This window comes from Amblyomma maculatum, chromosome 10 (genome assembly GCF_055883805.1).
Source record: "Amblyomma maculatum isolate TAMU_Amacu chromosome 10, ASM5588380v1, whole genome shotgun sequence".
NCBI lineage: Eukaryota > Metazoa > Arthropoda > Arachnida > Ixodida > Ixodidae > Amblyomma > Amblyomma maculatum.
The window spans coordinates 54,310,057-54,333,988 of record NC_139353.1 but is presented as its reverse complement, the minus strand read 5'-3'; the positions used below and the strand labels follow the sequence as shown (position 1 = coordinate 54,333,988).

The 23,932-nt window shown below is 47.3% G+C and overlaps 2 protein-coding genes across 2 annotated transcripts; both read left to right on the top strand.

The window, feature by feature from the left end:
• The first annotated feature begins 691 nt into the window (after positions 1-691).
• LOC146176485 (uncharacterized) lies at positions 692-23,568 on the top strand. Its single transcript, XM_084580974.1, has 4 exons — positions 692-778; positions 3,639-3,800; positions 7,791-7,880; positions 23,488-23,568. The coding sequence occupies exons 1-4, from the start codon at positions 692-694 to the stop codon at positions 23,566-23,568; spliced, it is 420 nt and encodes a 139-aa protein (XP_084437100.1).
• LOC146176486 (uncharacterized) lies at positions 15,400-23,434 on the top strand. The gene is made up of 2 exons (XM_084580734.1): positions 15,400-16,527; positions 23,417-23,434. The coding sequence occupies exons 1-2, from the start codon at positions 15,400-15,402 to the stop codon at positions 23,432-23,434; spliced, it is 1,146 nt and encodes a 381-aa protein (XP_084436860.1).
• Positions 23,569-23,932: the final 364 nt, after the last annotated feature.

The window sequence follows — 23,932 nt, the reverse complement described above, 5'->3', positions numbered from 1 at the left end:
TGACCCTGGGTTACAGCATGGTACTAATAGATTGTAGTTCATTTTGTAGGATAGAAACGCGCAGCAACAGAATAACTTTGTGTATCTCAGCCATGCATGATCTCAGAGAAGAGATGAAGGAGGGAGAGAAATGTGGAAGGAAGAGGTCTCGTCCGGTTTCTAATGTTTAAGGTCGCAAAGCGACTCAGGTTATGAGATATGGCGCAGTGAAAGTCTCCAGAAATTTCGACCACGTGGAGTTCCTCAATGTACACTACAGTAGTCAATATTCGTAATCAATTCGAGCCGCATCGACTAAAGCATATAACGCATTACCGAAAATCTCAAACTCCAGGTCACCTTTTATTTATCAGTGACGTCGTGCAGCACAGGTGCGCCTTTTGCTTTCAGTCGCCAGCGAAGCCTGGCCTCCATGCGGGCATTGCAACCGAATAATCTGGATGACAGCATCGGACACTGAGCCGATCCTCCGACAACTGCGGAGGATCTGCGACATGATTCCTCTGAGATACGCACCGCGCCGTGCCTAATTGCGCGCTGTTTATGTTCGTGAGAATGCGGGGTAATTATTTACAGCCGTTGCTCCTGTCGTTTCTCGCTCTGACGACAAGCTTTGCTATTTCAGCTGCTACATCCGCTCCTGTCGTCCCCCGGCACGTTAAAGATGTATGACGTCATAGATGCGCGCGGGATGATCAATAGGCGCCGTCCGCTCTTCCAGATATCATTCGACGACTACATCGGGACGATCAACGGGTTCTTCAACTTCCTTGAACTGGTAAGGATTGCTCTGCAGTGCCCGTAGCTTCAGCATGCAGCGTGTTATAGGCTTAAAATACAGGAGAAAAATGTGGAGTTTGAAACTCGATGAACTGTTACATAATTTAGCTCCGGTGAAAGCATGGTGAAGATAAGCATGAGCTTGTAATTTGAACAAAGCATACTCAAAACTCTTTATTTCAAAACGAAAGTTGAAGTTGAAGGAACTGCAGATGTACAAACAGGTCTAAGAAAAGTCTGGTGTTTTCGAATTCGGAATTCACAAAAGGCCGTATTACGCGTTTGCGCTTTCTCGTAAAGAGCGGCTGTGGAATAGTGTTTAAGCTTTGCAGTAGGCATGACCTTGAATCTGCTCAAGATTTTCTATAATAGACGTATATTTAATTGCTCGACAGTAATATGTGAAAATTGTTATGAAGATTTCTATAAGCTTCCCAGATGTATTTTGTATGAATTTCATGCCTGCATGAGTTCATAAGGAGTCTATGAATTTTTCCATGTGTGTTTACACAATGGTCATACGCAAAGGAATCGTAAATAAAATACATTAAATATAAAAAAGCGTTATGAGGAATTTTTTTATCATCATTTTACTCATCATCGTCATGAGCCTGCCTGTGCCTAATTCCGGTCAAAGGTTTGATTCCCAATCCGCTCCAGTACTTACCCGTTCCACAGCGACGTTATTCCAGTCATACATTTCGATCTGAGGCCTCACCGAAGCCCTGCGCAACCAGATTGCTTATCCATCCAACTGAGTTGGCCAGACATTCACACTGTGACCCCAATTGTGACTCCCTATCATTACCGTAGGCCATTTCCTCACGCGCCGCTGCTGTCTTTCAGCTGTTAGGCCGCTTTAACACTGTGTGGGGTCCCAAGTGTTCAATCTGAGATAGATAGCAGCAGACCTCCGGGTAGCTGAACTGTTCTGAATTACCTGAAGCACTTAACTATGGCGTCCCTTATACTGTGACTAGATTTTGGTCGTTACAGTACAATGCCAAAACAAGCCACGTTTTTTATTGCTCACAGAATATCTGGCCTCGGTGATGAAAACAGGCAACCGACTAGGAAACGCCCGTTCTGGCATAGAATAAGATAGAAATGAAGCGCTTATTGAGAGTAGACGCGCTAACTTGAAAGAAAGATTGTCGGTTGCGGCCAAGTATACATGTCAATCCTTTGAATGTTATCGAGCAACAGAAGCTGTGTGCGGGTGAGCTAAAATACGATATTAGAAAACATAGCTACAAAACGTGAAGCACGGCACAGATTTATATGGGGCAAGCGTATTTTGCCTAAATTAAGTTTCAAATTAGCACCTGTTGCATCTACATTTATGTCATTCTTGTATTTTCGCACTCTTTCCGAAAAAGCTACTTGACACATGTGGCCAGCAAATCGCGGGAAAGGCGCTGTTGCGACGACACTGAGTTGTTATTTCTCTTTATCTGTTTGATTTTGTTTGTTATACAGGGTTTAACACCATAAAGCAACTCAAACTATCCTGCGATGCCGTAGTGGAGGTCCCTGGATAATTTCGACCATTTGGGGTTCTTCAACGTACATTACAATCGCACAGTGCAAGGGCATATTGCTTTTCACCTTCATCGACAGATTCTTCCCCGACCGGTCCCGCGGTCATTTGGTTCAGCGGTCGAGTGCCCCAACCATTGAGCCGCTACTGTGGGGGCTTGTCCTCCGAGTCTTCATCAAGATATCTCCAACATCTGTAACACTTACTGAGTCTCGCAGAATGGCGGGACACTCATCTCGAGAGCTTGGCAGTCGACAACGCACTTTCATAAGTGAAGCTAGAAACGAATAACGCCCTCCAACTGTGCGACAGTCAACGGACAATTAAAAAAAAACAAATGTTCCTGATTACAACTCATGGCTTAGAACTATTTTGTAAGCTAATATTGATAGCACCATCAGCTTTCAGGCTTTCTGACCTGACACAACAAATGCAATGCATAAGTGTTTCAGTGATAAAGAATGGTGAAATGGACAGCAATGGTGAAATGGACAGCATCTATTCATGATACGAATTCATTTGCAACGTAATGACCAGAAAACAAAGTCAAATTGACAGGGCTACCGGCCTTTGTGCTTGGGCGTATGCTGATGTTTCAGCAGACGTAACGTTTACAAAAACTGTCTACTGTACATAATTATCTACTCTTGTTTCTGCTATATGGTGCAATAAATTGACCACGTAAGCAAACGAGCTTGGTCCGCTGGTTATATTGGCTAAATGATCTCACATGGACTGTGCGTAGATGCTCTTACGATAAATTCTGCCCGCCTGTGGAATCAATAAGGTCACGGAATGTGATTTCAGATTGCTAATATGAAATTCAGTTCCAAGTAAAATTATTTAACAACTCATTCCAGTCTGTATTGGAAAACTGTAATAGTACATGTGATGCATTAGAATGTGCTCTTCCAATATTGGACATATGCGAAACATATCTTTTCAAAGAAAGAGTTCCAAGGAACATTTCAAGTATTTTAAATTGTGGTGGGTATGTTGCCGTAAAAGAAAATATGAATGAACGCCCACGGAATATGACACCAATGACAGTTTACCCCATATGTGCAAGGCGGATCAGGAAATGACACACAAAGCTGCGCATGGAGATTTTATTTGGTCAGCCCAAAGAAGCGCAGAATCACCCGCACCTGGCCAGTCTCCACGTATGCATTTTTTGGATGTACCCGGACAGTCCCGAATCAGGGTACAAGTAACGTTGATAATAGCGATACTGTTTAAAACTTCCGACAATTTCAGGGAACTCAAAGGGCATGTGTCAATAACTGAGGGCGCTAAGCAAAAACACCTCTCTCTGCAGTGCGGCGGCTGTGTGCTCTACATCATGCTGGGAACTGCCGAAACAACTTCGCAGAGCTTTCTGGGTGGCACAGCATATACATATTCCTTCAACGGCCTCTTAGTAATCTTCTCGAGCTTTGTGAGTGCCACCTCCGCCTTCTACCTAACGGGCACATTCTACGTAAGTACATGCCCACCTCAGACTCCGTGGGTAGGAAGGAAGATGTGATGAAAGGGGAAGGTATTCCCTACGCATAACGGTGATAATGCTTGAATAGTGGCAGGCGTCGACTAAAAAAACACTCGCATGTTCTTAAGCCTAATTACTTGTTCGTAGTGACTGTAGGAAGAAGGAAATGAAAGTGTACGGGCCTGCTACTGGCTCTGTAGCTGAGCCACCTCCGCTGCCTCGTGCAGACAGAAGAGAGAAAATACAAAAGAAAGAAAACGAAGGGGGAGAGAACGACGCGTGTCGCAACGGCCGTCGTCCACCACCGAAACAGTGGCGGGTGCTATGACGGCCTTTATTTATTTATAAACTTTATTGGGGAAAACTGGGGTTAGGGGTAGTGGGTTAGGAAAGAGCAGTAGTCGGCAGTCCTCTGTCTAGGAGTCCGTTGGCCTCAGCAGCAGCTCTGGCCCACTGCACCAGCATGAGTTGATGCTGCGCGTCCGAGTCGGCTAGAAGGTCCTCCCACTGCTCAGACCTAGGGCTATATATTTTAGGCATTTGGTACAGGTACCGCCTCTTGCGGCGGGGGCTAGCCTGGCACCGAATTTTTATCTGTTGTAGGCCGTCATCGCACACGCCACCGCTGGTGGTGGGCGACGGCTGCTGTTGCGGCGCGCGTCTTTCTTTCTCTCTTTCTTTTCTTTCTTCTCTATTTTCTCTTCTGTCTGCACGAGGCAGCGGAGGTGGCTCAGCTACAGAGCCAGTAGCAGGCCCGTGCATTTTCATTTCCTTCTTCCTACAGCCACAACAACAACAACAACAATGCCCTACATCCTCATGTTGTGTGGTATAGTGTAGCAGGGTCTCCATACTAGAAACATTCGCTTTTATTGTGTGTTGGTCATATATTGTGGTACAGGATTATGTTTGGATGTGTGTTTGTTTGTAGGCGCCTAAGTGTAGCGGCTTGTTCTCGGCTCAGTGTGTCATGTGGAAGTGCGTACTTTATACGCCTCTCCCTAAACGCTCGTATTGTTTCCCCGTATGTTTCTGGTGTTCTGAAAGGCTCTACCAATGGTTCCGCCTCCTACAACAGATAAACATTTGGTGGCCCGCTAGCCCCCGCCGTAAGCGGCGTTGACAGTCCCAGTCCCATAGGGCCAGGAACAGCCACCCTTCACCTACGCGAGGACAAAAAATTGACCATTAGAAGAGAGAGAAAGAGAGTAATTTTAAGAAATGTCTGGTTCTCCAAAATCCTTCACAACCATCTCCTCTTTCTCTCTTCCCACTTTCACCCACTTTATTCCGTTCCCTTGCTACGCAGTCAAGGTTTCCAGAGCAAAATGGGAAAGATGCTGCGGTTTCATTTTCTTTGAACCAATTTATTGTGGTTACTTCACATCTTCATTAGTGTACCAGGTGTAGAAGCGATGCCTTGCAGAGAGGGTGGACGCAGGTGGATGGACGACGGTTCATCCCTGGCGTTGCATCGAAAGCAACTTTGATAGGGAACCATGTCGTAAAAGAAATAGGGGTCACAGGAAGATGTCCATGGACTCCTATCAGCAGTTCCAGGGCATCAGCAGCAGAAACGTAGTCAGGCTTAATGTAAGCAGTCGAAGAGAGCCCCTCGGCAGCATAGAAGAAGTGTCCGTCGGCTGTCACCCCCACGCTAGAATGTCACGTCTTCCACAACGCTGTCTCCCGCCATAAGAAAATAATTGATTCGCAGGAAAGGAAAGGCTTTGTATTGGTCAGACGTTCTGTGGGCACCTCATCCGCGTCGTAAGAGTAGACAGGAAGGTTGAAGCGAAAGCGGAAGGAGAGAAAGCGGTGCCGTAGTTGAGAGCAGCGGGCGGGGTAATTCAGACCAGCTGCAGATATTTAATGTGCACTGACATCGCATAGTACACGGACGCCTCTCCGTTTCGCCTCCATCGAAAGGCAGCAGCCGGCGGTCAGGATCAGACCCGGGTACTCCGGCACTGTAGTCGGGAAACTTAACCCCTGCACCAATGCGGCAGACCAAGTCTTCCGTCAAAACTGTTTTCTCATACGTCAGGACTATAGTGCCTTCTAGGCACTATATCAGCACTCTGCTCCTCGTGCTCGTCACTCTTCATAGTCGCCACTTTTTGGAGCATCTTTCGCATCTGCACCCATGTAACGCTGGGCTGGAACGCGAGTCGCTCTGCTGTCGACGCGCCACATTCACTATACTAAAAAATTAGCGGACGTTTAGCGTAGTTAAACATGGTATTCAGTGAAAGCTTCGCAGATGGTTGTTCGATGGAGGCGAAACGAAGAGGCGTCCGTGTGCTGTGCGATGTCAGCGCACGTTAAAGATCCTTTGGTGATCGAAATTACTCCGTAGCCCTCCACTACGGCTCCTCTTCCTCTCTTTCCACTTTCTTTTCCATCTTCCTCCCTTCCATTACGGCGCGGTTGAGGTGCCCACAGAAAACAAGTAAGACAGTTACCGCGCCTTTCCCTTCCTATAAGTCAATCAATCAATCAGCATGGTTGCGCTTGGTACAACACTTGATGCTCATTAGTGGCTCTGAGTCGAGGTCTGGTTGCTCCCGTTCATATACCCGTCAATTCACATCGTGGCTATTTTGTTCGTGCGATGGAATGATAGGATCTCATCCGCCTGATTTATCACGTGCCGCACACCTTCCAAGCTCCTTAGCTCCTAGTTTGAAAAATCAAAGGTCAAAGGTCGTTTAAAAGATTGAAGTGAACCAAAAGCTCATGTGGTCAATTTCATGACCTTGTCCTACGAAATCAAGCTCGTTTGCAAGGTTACGATTCAAGCGGCCGGATGTTATGCGGAAAGGAAGGCACCGTATACTTACAGCCTCACTTCCTCCTCTGGCTCCTTGAAGCGCCAATGGCTAGCCTAACCTACCTAACATCCCTCACCGCAGCCTGGCGGGATTTAGAAAACACCCGGTTTGGAGCCGTCTAAGGTGGCACTCCTTAGATCTGTCGAGACCTTTAGCAGGTCGCGTGAGTGCCCTCCTGCAGAGGCGTAAATAATTTGTAACGTCCGCATAAGTTATGCTAAAACACGTAGACCCGAGATTAACGCGTAGGTGCACATTCTGCGGGCAGTATGCTAACCTATATCACATGGTGTGGGTCTGCCAGCAAAATACAAACAAAAGTTATGAAATAGCCAGCTAGGTAGGGCTGGGAGGCGGCCCTGTCCAGCTAGGCCTGGTCCAGAGAGCTCGGGCAGTGGCGGCGGCCAATAACGTCCCTGAATAGGATTCGCCACTCAGCTCCACAGCCATACGCACCTCCTTTTCCCAAATCATTTCATTGTAAATAAATGTTTTCTCCTCCTCCTCCTCACTCCAGCCTTGTTCACAATAAAGTTTTTAGCCTAAGCTAGCGCTGCATTATGCATTGATTATAGAAAACGAAAGGCACAATATCTGTCACATTTCTCTGCAGAAGCCTAAACCGCATAGCAACAATTTCACCTCCTCCTTCTTGAAGGTCAAATGAAGGCCACATTTTCAGAGAAGCCAAATAAGGCACTACCTAGCGGCTCTACCTAGCTTTCGCTTCAATATACCATGATAATACTTTGTCCACCTCACACAAGGACAATACTGTTCCCTTCAGCTCCTGGCAAAAAGAAAAGTACGGGTAGATGCTCTTTCACTTCACGTCGCGTGCTTTGGGTAGTGGTTCCTGGAACACCAACGAAGAATAACACTAGCAATAATGCTCACGCCCCACATTAGCCAAAAAGCAGACTCAGGTCGGTAAATACGACACGTCTGTCCCCAAACCTCACAGCTGACATATGAGTATCCTTAGGGGACTGTTCCATGCAAGTGGGAAGCAGATCTCTACAGCAGAGTTCGGAGCATGGGCGCACCTTTGCGCATTAATTTAGAGTAACAATTTGTTTATAAGCAATCAGTGTTTCGAATCTTTAGTTCGGCATGTGCCCTGATTTCCTCTTGTTCTCGATTGCAGTACGTCCTTTTCCACGGGACAGGTGCCTTGATGTACATCTGCACATGTATCATAATCATCCGAGATTCCAAAGAAGTGGGCGGGCCTCCGGTGAGTACACTGCTGTTCCATATGACACCATTACCGCCAATAACGACCTGTGGATAAGCAGTAGGCACAAAAAGCTGTCTCTTATGCGTTCTGGCATCTTTCAGCGCGAGCTATAAAATACCATTAGGGAGGAGGCCATATCCAAGTGCAATAGCATACCTTAAAAGTATAGAACGATGCGAACCGAGTGGCCTGCAGCTATGTCCCATTGTGCGAGATGTATAAAAAGGGGGGGGGGGGGGGCTTAAGCATGATTTGAACCGAGGGATTTATTTATTTATTCATTGCAAGTATTGTCACGTAGTGGCGACAAGGCCGTTGACACCAAAAAAAGACACAGGCTTGATGGTGCTAAGTTTAACTCTTTATTGGGCTGACTAGCGCTCGCGAAAGAAATAAGCAACTCGGCGGCGGCGATAGCAACAAACGTGCTCGTCGATCATCGAACAAAGAATGCTCGTCACACTCGTCACACTCGTCAACGCTCGATTTAAAGGCTACTCAGAATAATCTAGGTAATGTCGCAAACTGCTACTAGCCCAACCTGGAACATTGCAGAAACATACGCAAGTGATCGAAATCTTCGAGGCAGATCTTGGCGTATTGTTCGCTACAAAGAAAATGATCAGTCATTCAGTCGTGTCCGACTCTTCGTGACCCTATGGACCATGTCACGCCACACTTTCCGGTCTCTCACTATCTTCCTAACATCACATAACTTCATCGGCAGTGCCTCGAGGATGCCATCTAACCATCGCGTTCGCTGCATACCCCTTCTCCGGCGACCCTCAACCTTTCCCAACATCAAATCTTTCTCCAGCGACTCCTCTCTTCTCATCAGATGGCCAAAGTAGCTGAGCTTTAACTTTAGAATTTGACCCTCCAATGAGCAGTCAGGGTTTATGGTCGACAATATCGACTGGTTTCATCTTCTGGCAATCCAAGGAACTCTCAAGAGTCTTCGCCAGCACCACAATTCAAAAGCGTCAATTCTTCGGCGGTCAGCCTTTTTCACAGTCCAACTCTCGCATCCACACATCACAACTGGCAAGACCATAGCACGAGTTATACGGATCTTGGTTGGCAAACTGATGTCTCTGCTCTTTACTAGGCGGTCAAGGCTAACCATTGTTCTTTTTCCCAGAAGCAGGCGTCTCCTAATTTCATGGCTGCAGTCTCCTTCTGAGGTAATCTTGGAGCCCAAAAAGAGAAAATCTGTCGCAGCTTCCACTTCTTGTCCATTGATGCTCCAGGACTTGATAGGGCAAGACGCTATGATCTTTGTCTTTTTAATGTTCAGTTTAAGCCCAAACTTCTCACTCTCTTCTTGTATGCGCATCAGAAGTCTCTTGAGTTCCACATCACTTTCTGCCATTAAAGTGGTATCATCCGCATATCTAAGGTTGTTGATACGTTTTCCAGCAATCTTCACTCCAGCTGAAGACTCGTCCAGACCGGCCTTCCTCATGATGCACTCTGCATGTAGGTTAAATAGGCAGGGCGACAGTATGCAGCCTTGCCTCACTCCTTTCTCAATCGGAAACCAATCAGTAAGACCATGCCCAGTTCTGACTGTGGCCTCTTGTCCTTCATACAGGTTCCTGAGGAGACAGATGAGGTGAATTGGAACTCCCATCTCTTGGAGAGCTTGCCACAAACTGCTGTGATCTACGCAGTCAAACGCTTTCGCATAATCAATAAAGCAGAAGTAGATGGATTTCTGGAACTCTCTTGCTTTTTCCATGATCCAGCGAAGGTTGGCAATTTGGTCTTTAGTTCCTCTGCCCTTGCGAAACCCTGCTTGCACGTCCGGAAGCTCCCGATCCACATACTGCTGCAGCCTACCTTGGAGGATTTTCAACATCACCTTGCTAGCATGCGAAATAAGCGCGATCGTGCGGTAGTTGGAACAATCTTTGGCACTGCATATCTTTGGAATGGGGATGTAAACTGACCTCCTCCAATCCTGTGGCCACTGCAGGGTTGTCCAAATCTTCTGACATAATGTATGCAGAATGTTAACAGCGTCATGGTTGAGCTTTTGAAGCAACTCAGCTGGAATGCCATCAATTCCGCTAGCTTTGTTCTTAGCAAGGCTGGCTAAGGCCCATTCAACTTCACTCTTCAGGATGCCCGGCTCGAGATCAGTAATCACAACCGTCTTATGTTGGGTTTGCACATTCGGGTCCTTCTTGTACAGTTCTGTGTATTCCTGTGTATGCCTGTGTATTCGCGTTGTATCGCGACAACGAGCATGAACAAATACGGGATACAGAATTGATACGCGTGCCAGGATCGCAGTGATAAGCCCGCATGCCGGCGGCTGTAAAAAAACAACAAATACAGTTTTGAAGGTTTAGCGGCAATATTTTCCAGGTCCGAAGGCATTACAAAATGTAGTGGTGCAAAACCAAGATACTGTGCATCGTTTTACAATACTGAATTTACATCATCGCCGAAAAGTTTTTTTTTTTTTTTTTTTCAGCATCCGTAATGGCGGCGATGGAGGGAGGAAGGTCATTCCAGCCAACGCTGGTTTTAGGAAGAAAGAAGCATGACACATTTTTGTTCTCGAAAATGGAACACGAGCTTTAAATATATGATTGGACTGGGATAAAATGTGTGAGGGGCTTACAAAAATTTGATTCAATAGTACTTTGTTATGGCGATACATTCCCTGCAAAAGGTACAGTCGAAAGCACTATCGGCGTGAAGAAAGGTCCGGTGAGGCAAGTGTTTTTCATTGAAGTAATGCTGGCATAACAGCAATAGTTAGATAAGATTAAACGTCCGGCACGATTTTGAATGGATTCTAGTGTGTTTATCAGTGTGATTGTATTACGATCCCACACTGCAGATGCATATTCAAACATCCGCCGTACTAATGTTTATAGAGGGTTAGTTTATCGCTAGAGGCGTGGTAGAGAAATTTCCACTCAAGTATCTAGGAGTGCTTTTGGCGTTATTGATGACATGTTCGACCGGTGTATGCCGTGATAAGGTACACGGGATATGAACATGCAGGTATTTGTAAGAACTGACGGATTCAATGGCAATGTCGTGAAAAACAGAAATATGCGTTTTATCAGTTATGCTTGTGCGACGTAATACATGCATTTATTAACATTTAGTCGTATGAACCACTTATCACATCAGTTGGGTACGCTTCTGAGACCATCCTGAAAATAATTATAATTAGTCTGGTTAGATATGTTGTGGTAAATGACCCAGCCGTCTGCGAACAGCCTGATAGAAGAATGAGGAATACATTTAAGAAGACCGTTAATATAAATAGGAAGAAAAGAGGTTCCAGTACCAATCCTTGGGATGCACTCGATATTACGCAAGTGTGAGAGGAGGAACAGATACTGATATTCTGGATCTTTTTATAAGAAGCTTTTAACCCAGTTCATTGCGTTAGGTCAAATGTTAAGCATGCTGAAATTGATAATTAGGAGATCATGGGAAACAGTATGAAATCTTTCGCGAAGTCCAAAAACAAAGTTTGCATTGATATTCAATTCAGTATGGGCAAATAGATCTTTAGTAAAGCATATGAGTTATGTTTCACATGAAAATGTCTTCCTGAAACCATGTTTCCAGAAAACAAGGAATTAAACTCAAGGAAATCGGTCAGATGAGAATGTAAGATAAGCTCCAAAATTTTACTTTGAATGACTGTAGGTGATATAGGACGATACATATCGGGATGAGCTGCCTGATTTATGGGACAACCTTGCTAAGCCTACAATTACTTGGAAGTACTGAGGAACCTTGAGTGGAAAGAGAGCATCAAAAGCATACTGGTAGAATATGGTTGAGTGATATTGAGAAACTATAGTTGATTGGATCTTCCCAATATGAATAAGGCATTTTCAATTTTTCAGTCAACTTTTGTACGCCGACCCAGTCTATACTGAATGAGTTCATTGGCAAATAGGAAAACTTATTTGCAGACGGTACAGTGTCAAGAAGACTTCTGTGTGGGAAACGGAAGCAAATAAATTATTTAAAACGGAACAACGCTGCTTCAGAGGAATTGAGACATTGTCAGAACTAGCTAGCTGGATTACCTAGTCTGCTTTGCCCCCAAAAACATTCCAGAATTTACGAAGATTAGATTGCAGAAGCGATGAGGGGATGTTATGGACTTTTTTTTTTTTTTCATCTTTAACAGTCATTAGATATTTTGCATGAAAGTGATGTATGCTGCCCAGCATTCCGGAAGATTGGATGCTTTGGCGAGACAAATAGTAGGCTTCTTTTATTTGCATAGGCGGCGCAGGGTTTCAGTAAACCACGGGGAGGTAGGATTGGAGAGAATTTTAGGTACGTAGTGATTATATTAGTGCTAGCAGTCTATTTTTGTACAATTACCAGTTTTTCTTTTTCAGCGGTACGTTCAGAAAAGTTTAGAGTGTAGTCGGTAATGAATGATTCTAGTTCCTCTGCGATGGACGTGATATTGGTAGCATTGTAATTACATATGGTTGTAACTACTTTCGTGGGACGAACTTTCTTCTTAATTGTGAAGTGAAGAAGTGAGTGGTCATTGCCTCTTTCTAAGTAAGTTAGCGGAGAGACCAAATTGGAAGCTGCTGCAAGAGGTCTATATATTACAAGTAGTGCTTGTGGGTTTATAATTAGCTGGGTTAGATTGAAATCGGCGCAGGTATCCAAATAACTGGTACCCTCGGAGAATAGTTAAGTAGCGAGGGAATAAATTTATGCCGCACTATATATGGGAAAGTGAAATCACCCAGTATGATTAAATGTTATTTTGGGTATCGAACAATTATTTATTAAGGTCATCATGAAGGTCGGTGCGGAAAGTAGTAGGTGAAGATAGGGACCTATATCACGCCCAAAAGATACGGTCGCCCGTGGGAAACGTAACTGAATACAAACTAATTCTAACAGTGAATCGATAGAAATAGCAAAAGAATTAATACCAGAGTTCTCGACAATCATTCCGTCTGTTAGAAAATCGCAGTCGTATCCGTAAAAGTTGTGTTTTTTCGCGTTCTAGTAATTCACTATTCTTGATTTTCGCTGAGAGCCAAGTTTCAATGACCACAACTATATCGGCCGAGTATGCGTGTATATGGGACGATAGCGATGTGCGTTGTTAATAATGCCTGAGGGATTAGTGAAAAGATGGGATATGCAGTTTGCTTTGGTATAATTATTCTGAGTTTGAAAGTGCGGAAGGTGAACCCGGTGGTGTGATGTTCTTTTTTGGGTAGTAGCACTCATGGCTGGTCTGATTTCGAATTCTGTAGCTGCTGAATAAACGTCGCACTTTTTACTTGTGATCAATTTGTTGTGGCGCAATCAATCGAAATTATTACAAGCCTTGCAAAAATCATTTAGTGCTTTCCGTGATTTATGGGATAGTTTTACAAAATATTCGCCGATAGAAACGCCATCTACTTGAAACGTTGCTTTTTTGGAAAATATATATTCTATCATTTATAGGACGCAAAATTAGCAATAACAGGTCGTGTTTTGGCGTTAGCAAACCTGCCTAACTTATGAGCCCTATGAGTTTTGACTTCTGAGGAAATGAGGTTGCGACACCTGGAAAACAATATGATGGATCTGGGCTTTCGATTGTGGCCACGTTTCTGAAGAATTGTTAGAGATGCCATAGAAGATCAAGTTGTCTCGCCTTGACTAATCCTCGAACTCGTCCAGTCTGGAAGCGAGCGCAGCGCTTTCATTTGAAACTGCCTCTTCGACTGCTGTAGTAAGATTGCTACCAGAAGACATTTTTTCGAGAAACTCAACAGCGGCTTCAACAGCAGTCATCATATTAGAAAGATCTGAAACAGTCAAAGAAAGCGCTTCTTGGTTAACGTTTGGTTCAGCTATGGCATTCGTCATTTTTTCATGTCGTGTATCAATCTTCGATGACAAAGCAGCTATCGTGGTCATACCTTAGCTTTGCTGACGGCCCACTTCCTTGTTAGGATCAGGATTTAGTTCTACATTGCAGGAAATTAACAGCAAAATTGCAGTAGATAGACAATCGTTCAACGTGGCGACATCACTTGTGGGCAAAAGAAGGGCAGCAAACATACATTGTACGCTTGCAAAATAGCAATTCAGACAAAGCCGAATGCAGAACTCGACCGCATCGTAGCCGCTCTTCCATCCCCACTGGATCGCCTCGTAGACGCCAGCGGCTTAAATATTCGCGGTGCATTGCTGCTGCTGACGGATCTGTCGATGTTCTACTTGACATGCGCCTGAAGGTGATAATGCATTCAGTGCTCAGATAAGTTCTTTTATCAGCTGTAGGTAGGCTTATATCCGACTCGAAGTCCCGTGCAAATGTCGACGCATAATACGTGTGAGCCAGTGAGATTCAGAACCCATAAACAGCAATCTGCACAAGAAAGCAAAATGGAAAACTTAGCGGCCGCATGGTAGGCGTTCTCTAATGCCCACAGGAAGCGTAGATGCCAGCGGCTTACATATGCGCGATGATGTGCTACCGCTCAAGGAATTCCACTCGATACGGGCAAGACGAAGAGAAGCTCCGAGTGTTGCAGCTTTAGCCTGTGGAACAACGCGTTTTCGATCCGCAGTTTTTCATAATTCTTCTTTAAGGTATTATTTGGGGAAACAAGGTGCCGTGGAAATTTCGGCGGACACCACGTAATTGTGGGGACCTACGTCGAACCAGGTCGTTCTCATATTTTTACTGCTGCAGCACTACTACAAGCATTCTAGCAAGAACCAGATGTCTGAAGCCGAACTGACCTTTGAACTTTGCCAGAGACTGCAGATGTCCACATAAAGTAATGTGATAGATGCTGCGCCTTTCCTTTGCTGCAAAACAATTATCCCGACCGCCAGCGGCTGCGTTTTGATGGAGGCGAAAGGAAGTGGCATCCATGTGCTGTGCGATGTCAGTGCACGTTAAAGATACCCAGGTGGTCAAAATTACTCCATAGCCCTCTACTACGGCACCCTTTTCTGTATTTTCACTTGCACTCCCGCTTTCCTCTCTGTTCATTACGGCGCGGTTCAGGTGTCCACAGAAAACAAGTGAGAAAGTTACCGCGCCCCTTCTTTCCTGTGAATCAACTATAAATTGCATGAACGCCATTGAATATTCGATGCTTTGAAGGAAAGGCCGGTTGTGTTCAAGTGGCACGCGATGTACCGTTTGCAGCAGCAACAATCGAACTTTCGAATGTTCCCCACTGCAAATTTTGCAGAGCTTTCGGAGGAGGAGGAGGAGGAGGAGGAAAGTATGATTCCGCAGTGATTTCTGTCGATTTTCACCGAAGTTCTTGCACCAGCAGTTTCGTGAAGTGGCAGGGAATTCGTGGATACCTGATTTTGAGGTGGGTCTTCATTTTTCAAGAATCTACAAGTACGTTTCTACCACGTGAACGCCGCCGCCGAACTAAGCCTAGGCGTGCACACCAGACGCTAGCGCTAGCCAGAAACGCGCTAGCTCGGCGAGACGCCAACCGCCCTTCGCGCTGGGCGCGACACGAAGAGAATGGCAACCGATGAAATGGATAGCTCTGCGGAGGATTTACCACAAGCGTCGACTACAGAAGACGACACGGGTTGGAAAGTGGTGACCAGCCGGAGAACGAAGAAGGAACGCGCCCAACCTACTGCGCAACTTTCACAGCAAGCACAACATGCAAGCGACGGGCAGGTGAGCTCTTCTCGCAAGCCTCCTAACATTAAGAACCGGGTGATAAGAGCCTCAGGCATGCCACCCCTGCCGCAAGACAACATCAAGATAGTGCTTCGCCCAAAGGGCGGCTTGAACTTGCAAAAGATCGGACCTACCTTAGTGAGCAAAGCCATAATGGCAGCAGTTAATCTTGATCCGCAGCAGACCACGGAGGACATAATATGTCCCAATATTACGCAGAACATCATGGTGGCGAGCACGCCCTTTCGAGAAAATGCAGACAAGTATGCGCAAATAAGGGCTATCCGAATAGCCGAAAAAGAGTACGCAGTCAGCGCTTACGAAACTGCCCCAAGCGACACCTGCAAAGGGGTAATCAGACACATCGATAGTGCCGACGATCACAGGACGATTGAAAGAAACATTGTGAATGACCGCAACCCCTTGGCACTAGCGGCGAAAAGAATCAAGGACTCAGGATCAGTGATCATTGTGTTCGATGGTCTTCGCGTCCCAAACTTCGTTAGGTATGGACCCACACTGGTACCCTGCTACTTATATCGCAGACAAGTAGACATATGCTACGTATGCGGCAAACTCGGACATCGTGCGGACGTTTGCCCCGAGCCAAACTCAACCGAATGTAGGGGTTGCGGACTTCCTAACCCCACCTCATCCCATGTGTGCGATCCAAAATGCAAGCTGTGCGGGGGCTTGCACGTGACGGCGGACAAGGTGTGTAGGAAACGCTATCTCATTCCATACGTAGTACGCGCACGACGACAACGAGCGCGACTGGAGCAACAAGAGGAAGTACAGCTAGTTGAAGAAGACAAGCAGCACGCGGCACGAAGCCGATCTAGGTGCAAGACGCCAACACGCAGCCGCTCCCGCTCTCAATCAAAGAGCCGCACACATGCGAGGACAAGTTCTCAGGTGCGCTTCGGTGGAAAAGACAACGGAGGCACGTGGGCAGACAAGGTCAGAGACGCTATCACGCCTCCAAAGAAAAGTGAGTCCCGCAATCCTGATAAAGAGCGAATAGCTATGTTAGAACAGGAACTAAGAGAGCTAAAAGCCGCTTATACTAAGCTAACGCTCGAATTAACTGCAATGGGTAAAGCGAACAGCCGTAAACAAACGCTCACACCTGAGCCATCAACCGCTGTCGAAATTCCCCAACTCGTTGAGACGAACAGACATGAACAAATCGAAGAGTGCCCGCCTTCTAAGAAGCGCGCTTTAACGCAACCGCGAACCACGAAGGACGCTATGGACGCCATGAGCGAGAATATGAGGCTAATGCACGAGAGCATGGTGCGAATGAACGAGAAAATGGACATATTTAGCTCACGAGTACAGAAAATGGAAATGTATCTAAACAATACGGTAGTACCGGCAATGGCAAGGATGAGTTCACAACACATCGGTGCGCAAGGCCCACCTCGCGATGGTCTCACTGCAAGCGAAGGAGGTTACAACGGCCAACATGACAGTGCCGAATAAGACACGCAGTCTCCGCGTCTGGCAATGGAACTGCAGGGGGATCGCCTCAAAAAAGGCGGTCCTCCTGCAGATGGTCAAATCAGAAACCGAGAAACCACACGTCATCATGCTACAAGAAACACTCACAACCGAAATGGCCATTACGGGATATACGGCCGAAGCCCACAGAAAAGAGCAGGGCAGAGGCGTCGCTTTACTGATTGGAAAGAAGATCCCGTACATTCGGCATGAGATCCGCCACACAGCCTGCTATCTAGAACACCTCACGATTGAGATCATACCGAACGGCCACGTAGGGAACAAGCAAAGCATCTTCCTCACCAATCTGTACAGCAGCCCTAAGGATACGAGGCAAGGGTTTAGAGGCATTCTGGCCAAGATTGCGCACATCGCCAAAGACAGTCCGCTGATTATAGGTGGAGATTTTAACGCCCCACACCAGGCTTGGGGTTACGCGTATCCCTCTAGCAAGGGAAATCGTCTTCTCACGACAGCCTCCGATCTCGACTTCACGCTGATCACAGACCCGGAGACCCCAACCAGATGTGGCACTTCCACATGTCGAGACACCACACCAGACCTTACTTTTGTCCGGGGCCTAGAAAAATGTGCCTGGCACAACTCAGGAATAGACCTTGGGAGTGACCACTATATTCTCCGAATGGATGCAGAGATACCGGGAAAGAGGCAAAGGGAATACAAACTTATCGATTGGGACAAATTTCGTGCTATACGGGCGCAGCCATCCAACTCATCAGGAGCAACCACAAAGCACACGATAACGAGCTGGACCGAGCAGCTCAAAGCAGACATCGCAGCCTCGGAACGGACAATTACCACGGACGTTAAGGTAGAGAGGATGGACAGTCGGCTAGCGAATCTTCTCGAAGCCAAACATTCCATTCTAGCCAGGTGGAAGAGTCAACGTCTTAACAGAAGACTACGAAGGAAACTTGCCGAACTCAACAAGACAATTGAACAATACTGCATGGTTCTCTCCCGACAACAATGGGAGGAAGTCTGTAACTCCCTCAATGGGCAAATACGCAGAGGAAGTGGGTGGGGACTCATAAAACACCTCCTCGACGAACACGGAGCAAAGTCCAAAACTATGCAACGGATCAGGCTAAGTAAATTAGTACATCGCGAGAAGCAAATCAGTACCGCCGAAGCCCTTCTGGATGACCTTGCCAAACGGTACTTACCGCTTAAATCGGGGCTACCCAGTACCTTACAAAGGAACAGCTATGACGGTGCGCCAAACTCAGAGCTAGATACGGACTTCACAGAAAGCGAAGTACGCTTCGCAATTCACGAACTCAACAGTAACTCTGCAGCCGGCCCCGATGGTATCACAAATTGGGCTCTCCGAAACTTAGAGGACGACTCGGTCACGTTCCTGACGCAACAAATCAATGAAGTCTGGAAAACTGGCCAACTACCTGCAGAGTGGAAGCATGCCAATACGATCCTCATCCCAAAACCGGGCAAGCCGCTAGGCCTACCCAACCTAAGGCCGATCTCACTGACGTCCTGCCTAGGAAAGCTAGCCGAACACGTCATCCTGAATAGACTATCGGAATACGTAGAAGAAAAGGAGTACTTCCCTTACAATATGATTGGCTTTAGGCCAGGTCTCTCAACGCAAGACGCTATGCTACGTATCAAGAAAAGTCTGTTGGATCGCCCCACACGAGACACCAAGGCGCTACTGGGACTCGACGTGGAGCAAGCTTTTGACAAAATCCAACATCAAGCCATTCTCAAAGCCATATCTGACCACACTCTCGGAACACGCTTCTACCACTACGTCAAGGCGTTTCTGCAGGATCGAACGGCCACTATCCGGATAGGCGAACACGTCTCGGAGAGCTTTAATCTGGGCGATAAGGGAACACCACAAGGCTCAGTGCTTTCACCATTCTTATTTAACTTGGCGATGACAAAGCTTTCTCGCGCATTGGGTGAAATTGCTGATGTGGAGCACACCATATACGCAGACGATGTTACCATCTGGAGCACCGGTGGCAGCGATGCCGAATTAGAAGCGCGCATGCAAGAAGCCATTACGGTTACCGAGGCCCATCTTGCTCCAATGGGACTTCGCTGCTCTTCTAGAAAATCCGAGCTACTCATCTACCACCCCCCAAGACCAGGCCGCCCGTCCAACGACTGGCGCCGACACCACACACCATGCATAGAGTTACACGACAGGGATGGAAATCGCATACCCACGGTCGATAAAATACGAATTCTAGGACTAATCATCCAAAGCAACGGGTCCAACTGGGCGACGCTTGACAGCATCACGATCAAGATTGCAAACGCGATCCGGATGTTTCGGCGCATCATGAATAGGCACAGGGGACTGAGCGAGGACAACGCTATTCAAATGGTCCATGCGTTTGTACTCTGTCACATCACATACGTGGCTGCAATGCTCCACTGGAAAAAGGAACATCAGAGAAGGCTTGAGGTACACATACGCCGAGCTTTCAAGACAGCGTTGGGGCTCCCCGATAATGCCTCCACTGAACTACTCTTACAGCTAGGAGTGCACAATACCCTTGCCGAAATCGTCGAGGCACAGCACACGGCACAGATTGCACGCCTATCAAGCACCAAAGCGGGCAGAGAGATTCTCGTTAAGCTCGGCCTGAACACCATAGTAGAAAAGGACAACGTCCTGCAGTTACCTAAAGTCGTGCGAGAAGCGATCAAAGTGTCCCCCTTCCCAAGAAACGTACACCCGATCCACAATCAAGGAAGAAGGCTCGCCCGCGCCAAAGCCCTCGCTGCGGACGCGGCACAGTTCCCCGACCAGACAACTTTCGTGGATGCAGCGTACATACCGGGAAAGCATGCCTACTCGGTAGCAGTAGTCGACGGACACGGGCGTACGCGCAACTCACTCACACTTTACACCAAGAAGCCAGAGGTAGCTGAACAAGCAGCGATAGCACTAGCTCTAAAAGACTCGGACTTCACAACTGTATACAGCGACTCTAGAGCAGCCACTCGAGCTTTCGCCAAGGGCGGGATAGACAAGACGACGCTACGGATCTTAGGCGGAAGTAACATCACCGATCACTCCATCGTATGGTTCCCGGCACACATGGGCAGCTTAGGGGGCGGCCTGCGGAATCTCAATGAGATCGCACACGAGGCGGCGCGAGGACTCATCGACCGCGTCCCTCCGGTTTCCCCTGCTACTCCACATATCGAGTACAGAGATCAATTATTCACGTACAACGAGCTCACTAAGCACTTTTATCTAGGCAGACGAGCATTTCCCCTCCCGGATAAGAAATTAACCCGCAGCCAATCAGTCACGTTACGCCTGCTCCAAACGAACTCATACCCCAACCCCTGGCGCATGAAGTACATCGACCCAGACTACGACGGACAACATGTGTGTGAACGGTGCAGTGACCGTGTAGGCTTAAACCATATGCTGTGTGGTTGTGCATCGAGCGACGCCTACGCCAAGAACAAGGAACATTGGGACAAAGTGTTAAAAAGTGCTTCACTACATGATCAGCTTCGGGCTGTCCAGGAGGCCCGCGCGGCGGCGGCGAGCTTCGGGCTCTCTGTTCCGACGTGGGAGCTGCCCTCTACACCTGGCGCCTAGCCGAGTGTCCTCCAGGACCCCTACTGTGGGAAATAAAGTTTTGCTAAACCGCGCGGCCCTCACATTACGCGCATGTGTCCAGGTCACATAGGGCCATGGCACTGGCACCCCGGTCCACACAGAGAAATTGTATGTCCAGGTCCTGCGACGTAAGGAGGGCCTCCCATTCCTCCCATGATCCGATGGCGGGCTGTCCCTGCGGGGGAGGATCGGCAGGGCAGCCGAAAAGAATGTGGTCCAAGGTGGCGTGCAACTCTCCACAGAGAGTGCACTCAGGGGAAACGGGTCGATCGGCAGGGCAGCCGAAAAGAGTGTGGTCCAAGGTGGCGTGCAACTCTCCACAGAGAGTGCACTCAGGGGAAACGGGTCGGCCCCGCCGGGGTGGCGCAGTGGTAAGACGCCCGACTACTGTGCCGGAGTTCCCGGGTTCGAACCCGACCTCGGCGGCTGCGTTTCGATGGAGGCGAAACGAAGAGGCGTCCGTGTGCTGTGCGATGTCAGCGCACGTTAAAGATCCCCAGGTGGTCGAAATTATTCCGTAGCCCTCCACTACGGCTCCGCTTTCTCTCTTTCCACTTTCACTCCCACCTTCCTCCCTTCCCTTACGGCGCGGTTCGGGTGTCCACAGAGCGTGTGACAGTTACTGCGCCTTTCCCTTCCTGTGAACCAATTTAACTTTATTAAACGGGTCGGTAGTAGGATAGGCGTTGAGGGGTGAGAAGCGTTCGGGTTTGAAGACGCCTCCAGATGATTTGTTGGGAGTGAGACAGCTGGGGGTGGGGAGGGGGGTAGAGTCGACGGAACATCTGCGAGACAAATGCAGAGTCGTCTAGAAGCATGGCCGCCTGATCAACACAGCAAAATAAGATTTAATGATTAGAACACAGCAAGCACAATCCTGCGAAAACGACCTACCACTGCACGATATTTCATGATTAACTTAGTTAAACCATCTGTATTTTCCTTTTAAATTGCAGTTTAGTGTATAAAAAGGAATGGCGCAGTCTGTCAGACTTGAGGTACGGGGGAAGGTGGGACTGAAAGCTGGAATTATGAACGAGGTCTGCTAGAGAGGGCTATGGCCACCTGGGAACCTCTAATGTGCACTGACACGAAATCGCACACAACAAGGACGCCTTTGCGTTTCGCCTCTATCGAAGCTGTACTTTGAAGCAGTAGTCGGAAATCTTAACCACTGCGTCAGCACAGCGGGGCAATCCGTTTTATTTTAGGGAAAGGAAGAAACAGTATACCTTTGAGTGGATACTTTTTAATCGTCAAGGTCAATTGAAGTTCAATTAAGTGCTAAGCTCTACCTAAAGTAATAGAGTTTTCGCATCAGTTTTGTGAATTGGCTTGTAAGAAAGGGAAGGCGCAGTATCTGTCAATGTGACTTTAATGTGATTTTTCTTATACGACGATTGCTTTAAATAATAATAATAATAATAATAAAATATGATAATAATAATAATAATGATAATTGCTTCACAGGAATGAAAAGGCGCAGTATCTGTAACAATTGTTTCTGTGGACACATAAACCGCGCCGTAAGGGATCGAGGGAGGGTGGGAGAGAAAGTTAAAAGAGAGAAAGAGGAGCCGTAGTGGAGGGCTACGGAGTAATTTCGACCACCTGGGGATCTTTAAAGGGTTACTGTCCAGGAAAGGACCTTTTAGGCGAAGGAGCCCAATGTTTCGATCAGGTACCGGAGATATTCTGTGCAAAATTCTACAGTGACAAGCGTGCCGCAAAGCAACGAAAATAGAAATCAAAGCTCTCTCATGCTCTCCTTCGGGAAGCCAGCTTCCCCGTTTCCTGCGCTGGCGCGTCGAGCCATAGTAATGACGTACTTCTCGCGAACGACGTCCATTGGTCCGTCTCGCTGTCTGAGGTTGAAGGATGGGTGTCTACCGCTCGCTGCGCGCTTTTCCCTCGCCACGGCCCGACTGAATCCAAAGGAGCGCGCTCCCTCGGCCGTTTTCTTTTTTTTTTTTTAGCGCAGGCGGAGTGCCACGCCCCACCTCCCGCCAAACGCGTGGAAGGAAGGGGAATTTGTCTTGCGGAGGCTAGACTACGGTGGCTAGAACCGTAGCTAGACGACCGGATAGGAGAATGAAAAACCTTTGCGAGGGAACGGAAGGAGAGAAGCATGACAGAATCGGCTGATTGCGGTGGCTGTAACTGCGTTATTAGTTACTCTTTTCAAAAACGTATTGCGGCCTTGAGTTCTAGGGGCGAAGTCTCACAGTCACCAGGGAAGAAAATATTTTCGACCGGAGGGTGAACAGTGGGCCTTTAACGTGCGCTGACATCGCACAGCACACGGATGCCCCTTCGTTTCGCCTCCATCACTTTCATCACAGCGCAGTGAAACCTTTCCTACATAAATGTAAACAAGCATTGGTGTAGTGCCCAGCATTGACAACGTGTATTGTAACGAGACGATAGGGGTGAAGGGTAGCAGTTCCTGGCCCTACGGGGCTGGGACGGTAGGTCAACGCCGCTTGTGGCGGTGGCTAGCCAGCTACCGAATTTGTATCTGTTGTGGGTCGTCATTGCCCCCGCCACCGCTTAGGTGGTGAAAGACGGCTGTTGTTGTGGCGCGTGTCTTTCTCTTCCTCTTCTTTTCCTTTCTTCTCTACTTTCTCTCTTCTGTCCGCACGAGGCAGCGGAGGTGGCTCAGCTACAGAGCCAGTAGCAGGCCCATGCACTTTCGTTTCCTTCTTCCTACAGCCACAACAACAACAATGAGCCGACAGTCTCAGTAATAGATACCTGACTTACGCATCTAATCCTGCTTGCAGATGGTGGGCCTGATGACGGGAGGATTGCACTCATTCCACTGTGCCTATGCAACGTACAAGAATTACTACGAGAAAAGATAAAGGCTAGTGGGCGTCGCTGCAACCACAGGGGCATTTTAGTGCCCATTTCATTGCTTCATTTCAAGTTTTGTTGAATAAATAACTAACCGCACCGCCTCCCTCTTGACTGTCTTTGAATGCAAGGAAAACACGTTTATTAAAAACGGTCTTTCATTCTCCAAATGTGCATCCAGTACAAGTGCTGCTCCGAAACACGAGCACACAAAATACCCGTTACAATGCAATGCAAGCTCGAAAAATCCATTTCTCCAGCATATATCGAAATTGTTCATAAATGCCAGATGTCGTGGTTACGTTTTCTTTATTTCATTCCTTACTCGATTGGCTTTTGTTTACCTCAAGATATAAACAAAAATGGCCTTTT

Excerpts from the sequence above, each read along its gene's own strand:
- LOC146176485 (XM_084580974.1), top strand. The coding sequence starts at position 692 with ATGATCAATAGGCGCCGTCCGCTCTTCCAGATATCATTCGACGACTAC. Across the intron at positions 3,801-7,790 it reads ACCTAACGGGCACATTCTAC|TACGTCCTTTTCCACGGGAC; the intron begins GTAAGTACATGC and ends TCTCGATTGCAG. Across the intron at positions 7,881-23,487 it reads AAGAAGTGGGCGGGCCTCCG|ATGGTGGGCCTGATGACGGG; the intron begins GTGAGTACACTG and ends TCCTGCTTGCAG.
- LOC146176486 (XM_084580734.1), top strand. The coding sequence starts at position 15,400 with ATGGCAACCGATGAAATGGATAGCTCTGCGGAGGATTTACCACAAGCG.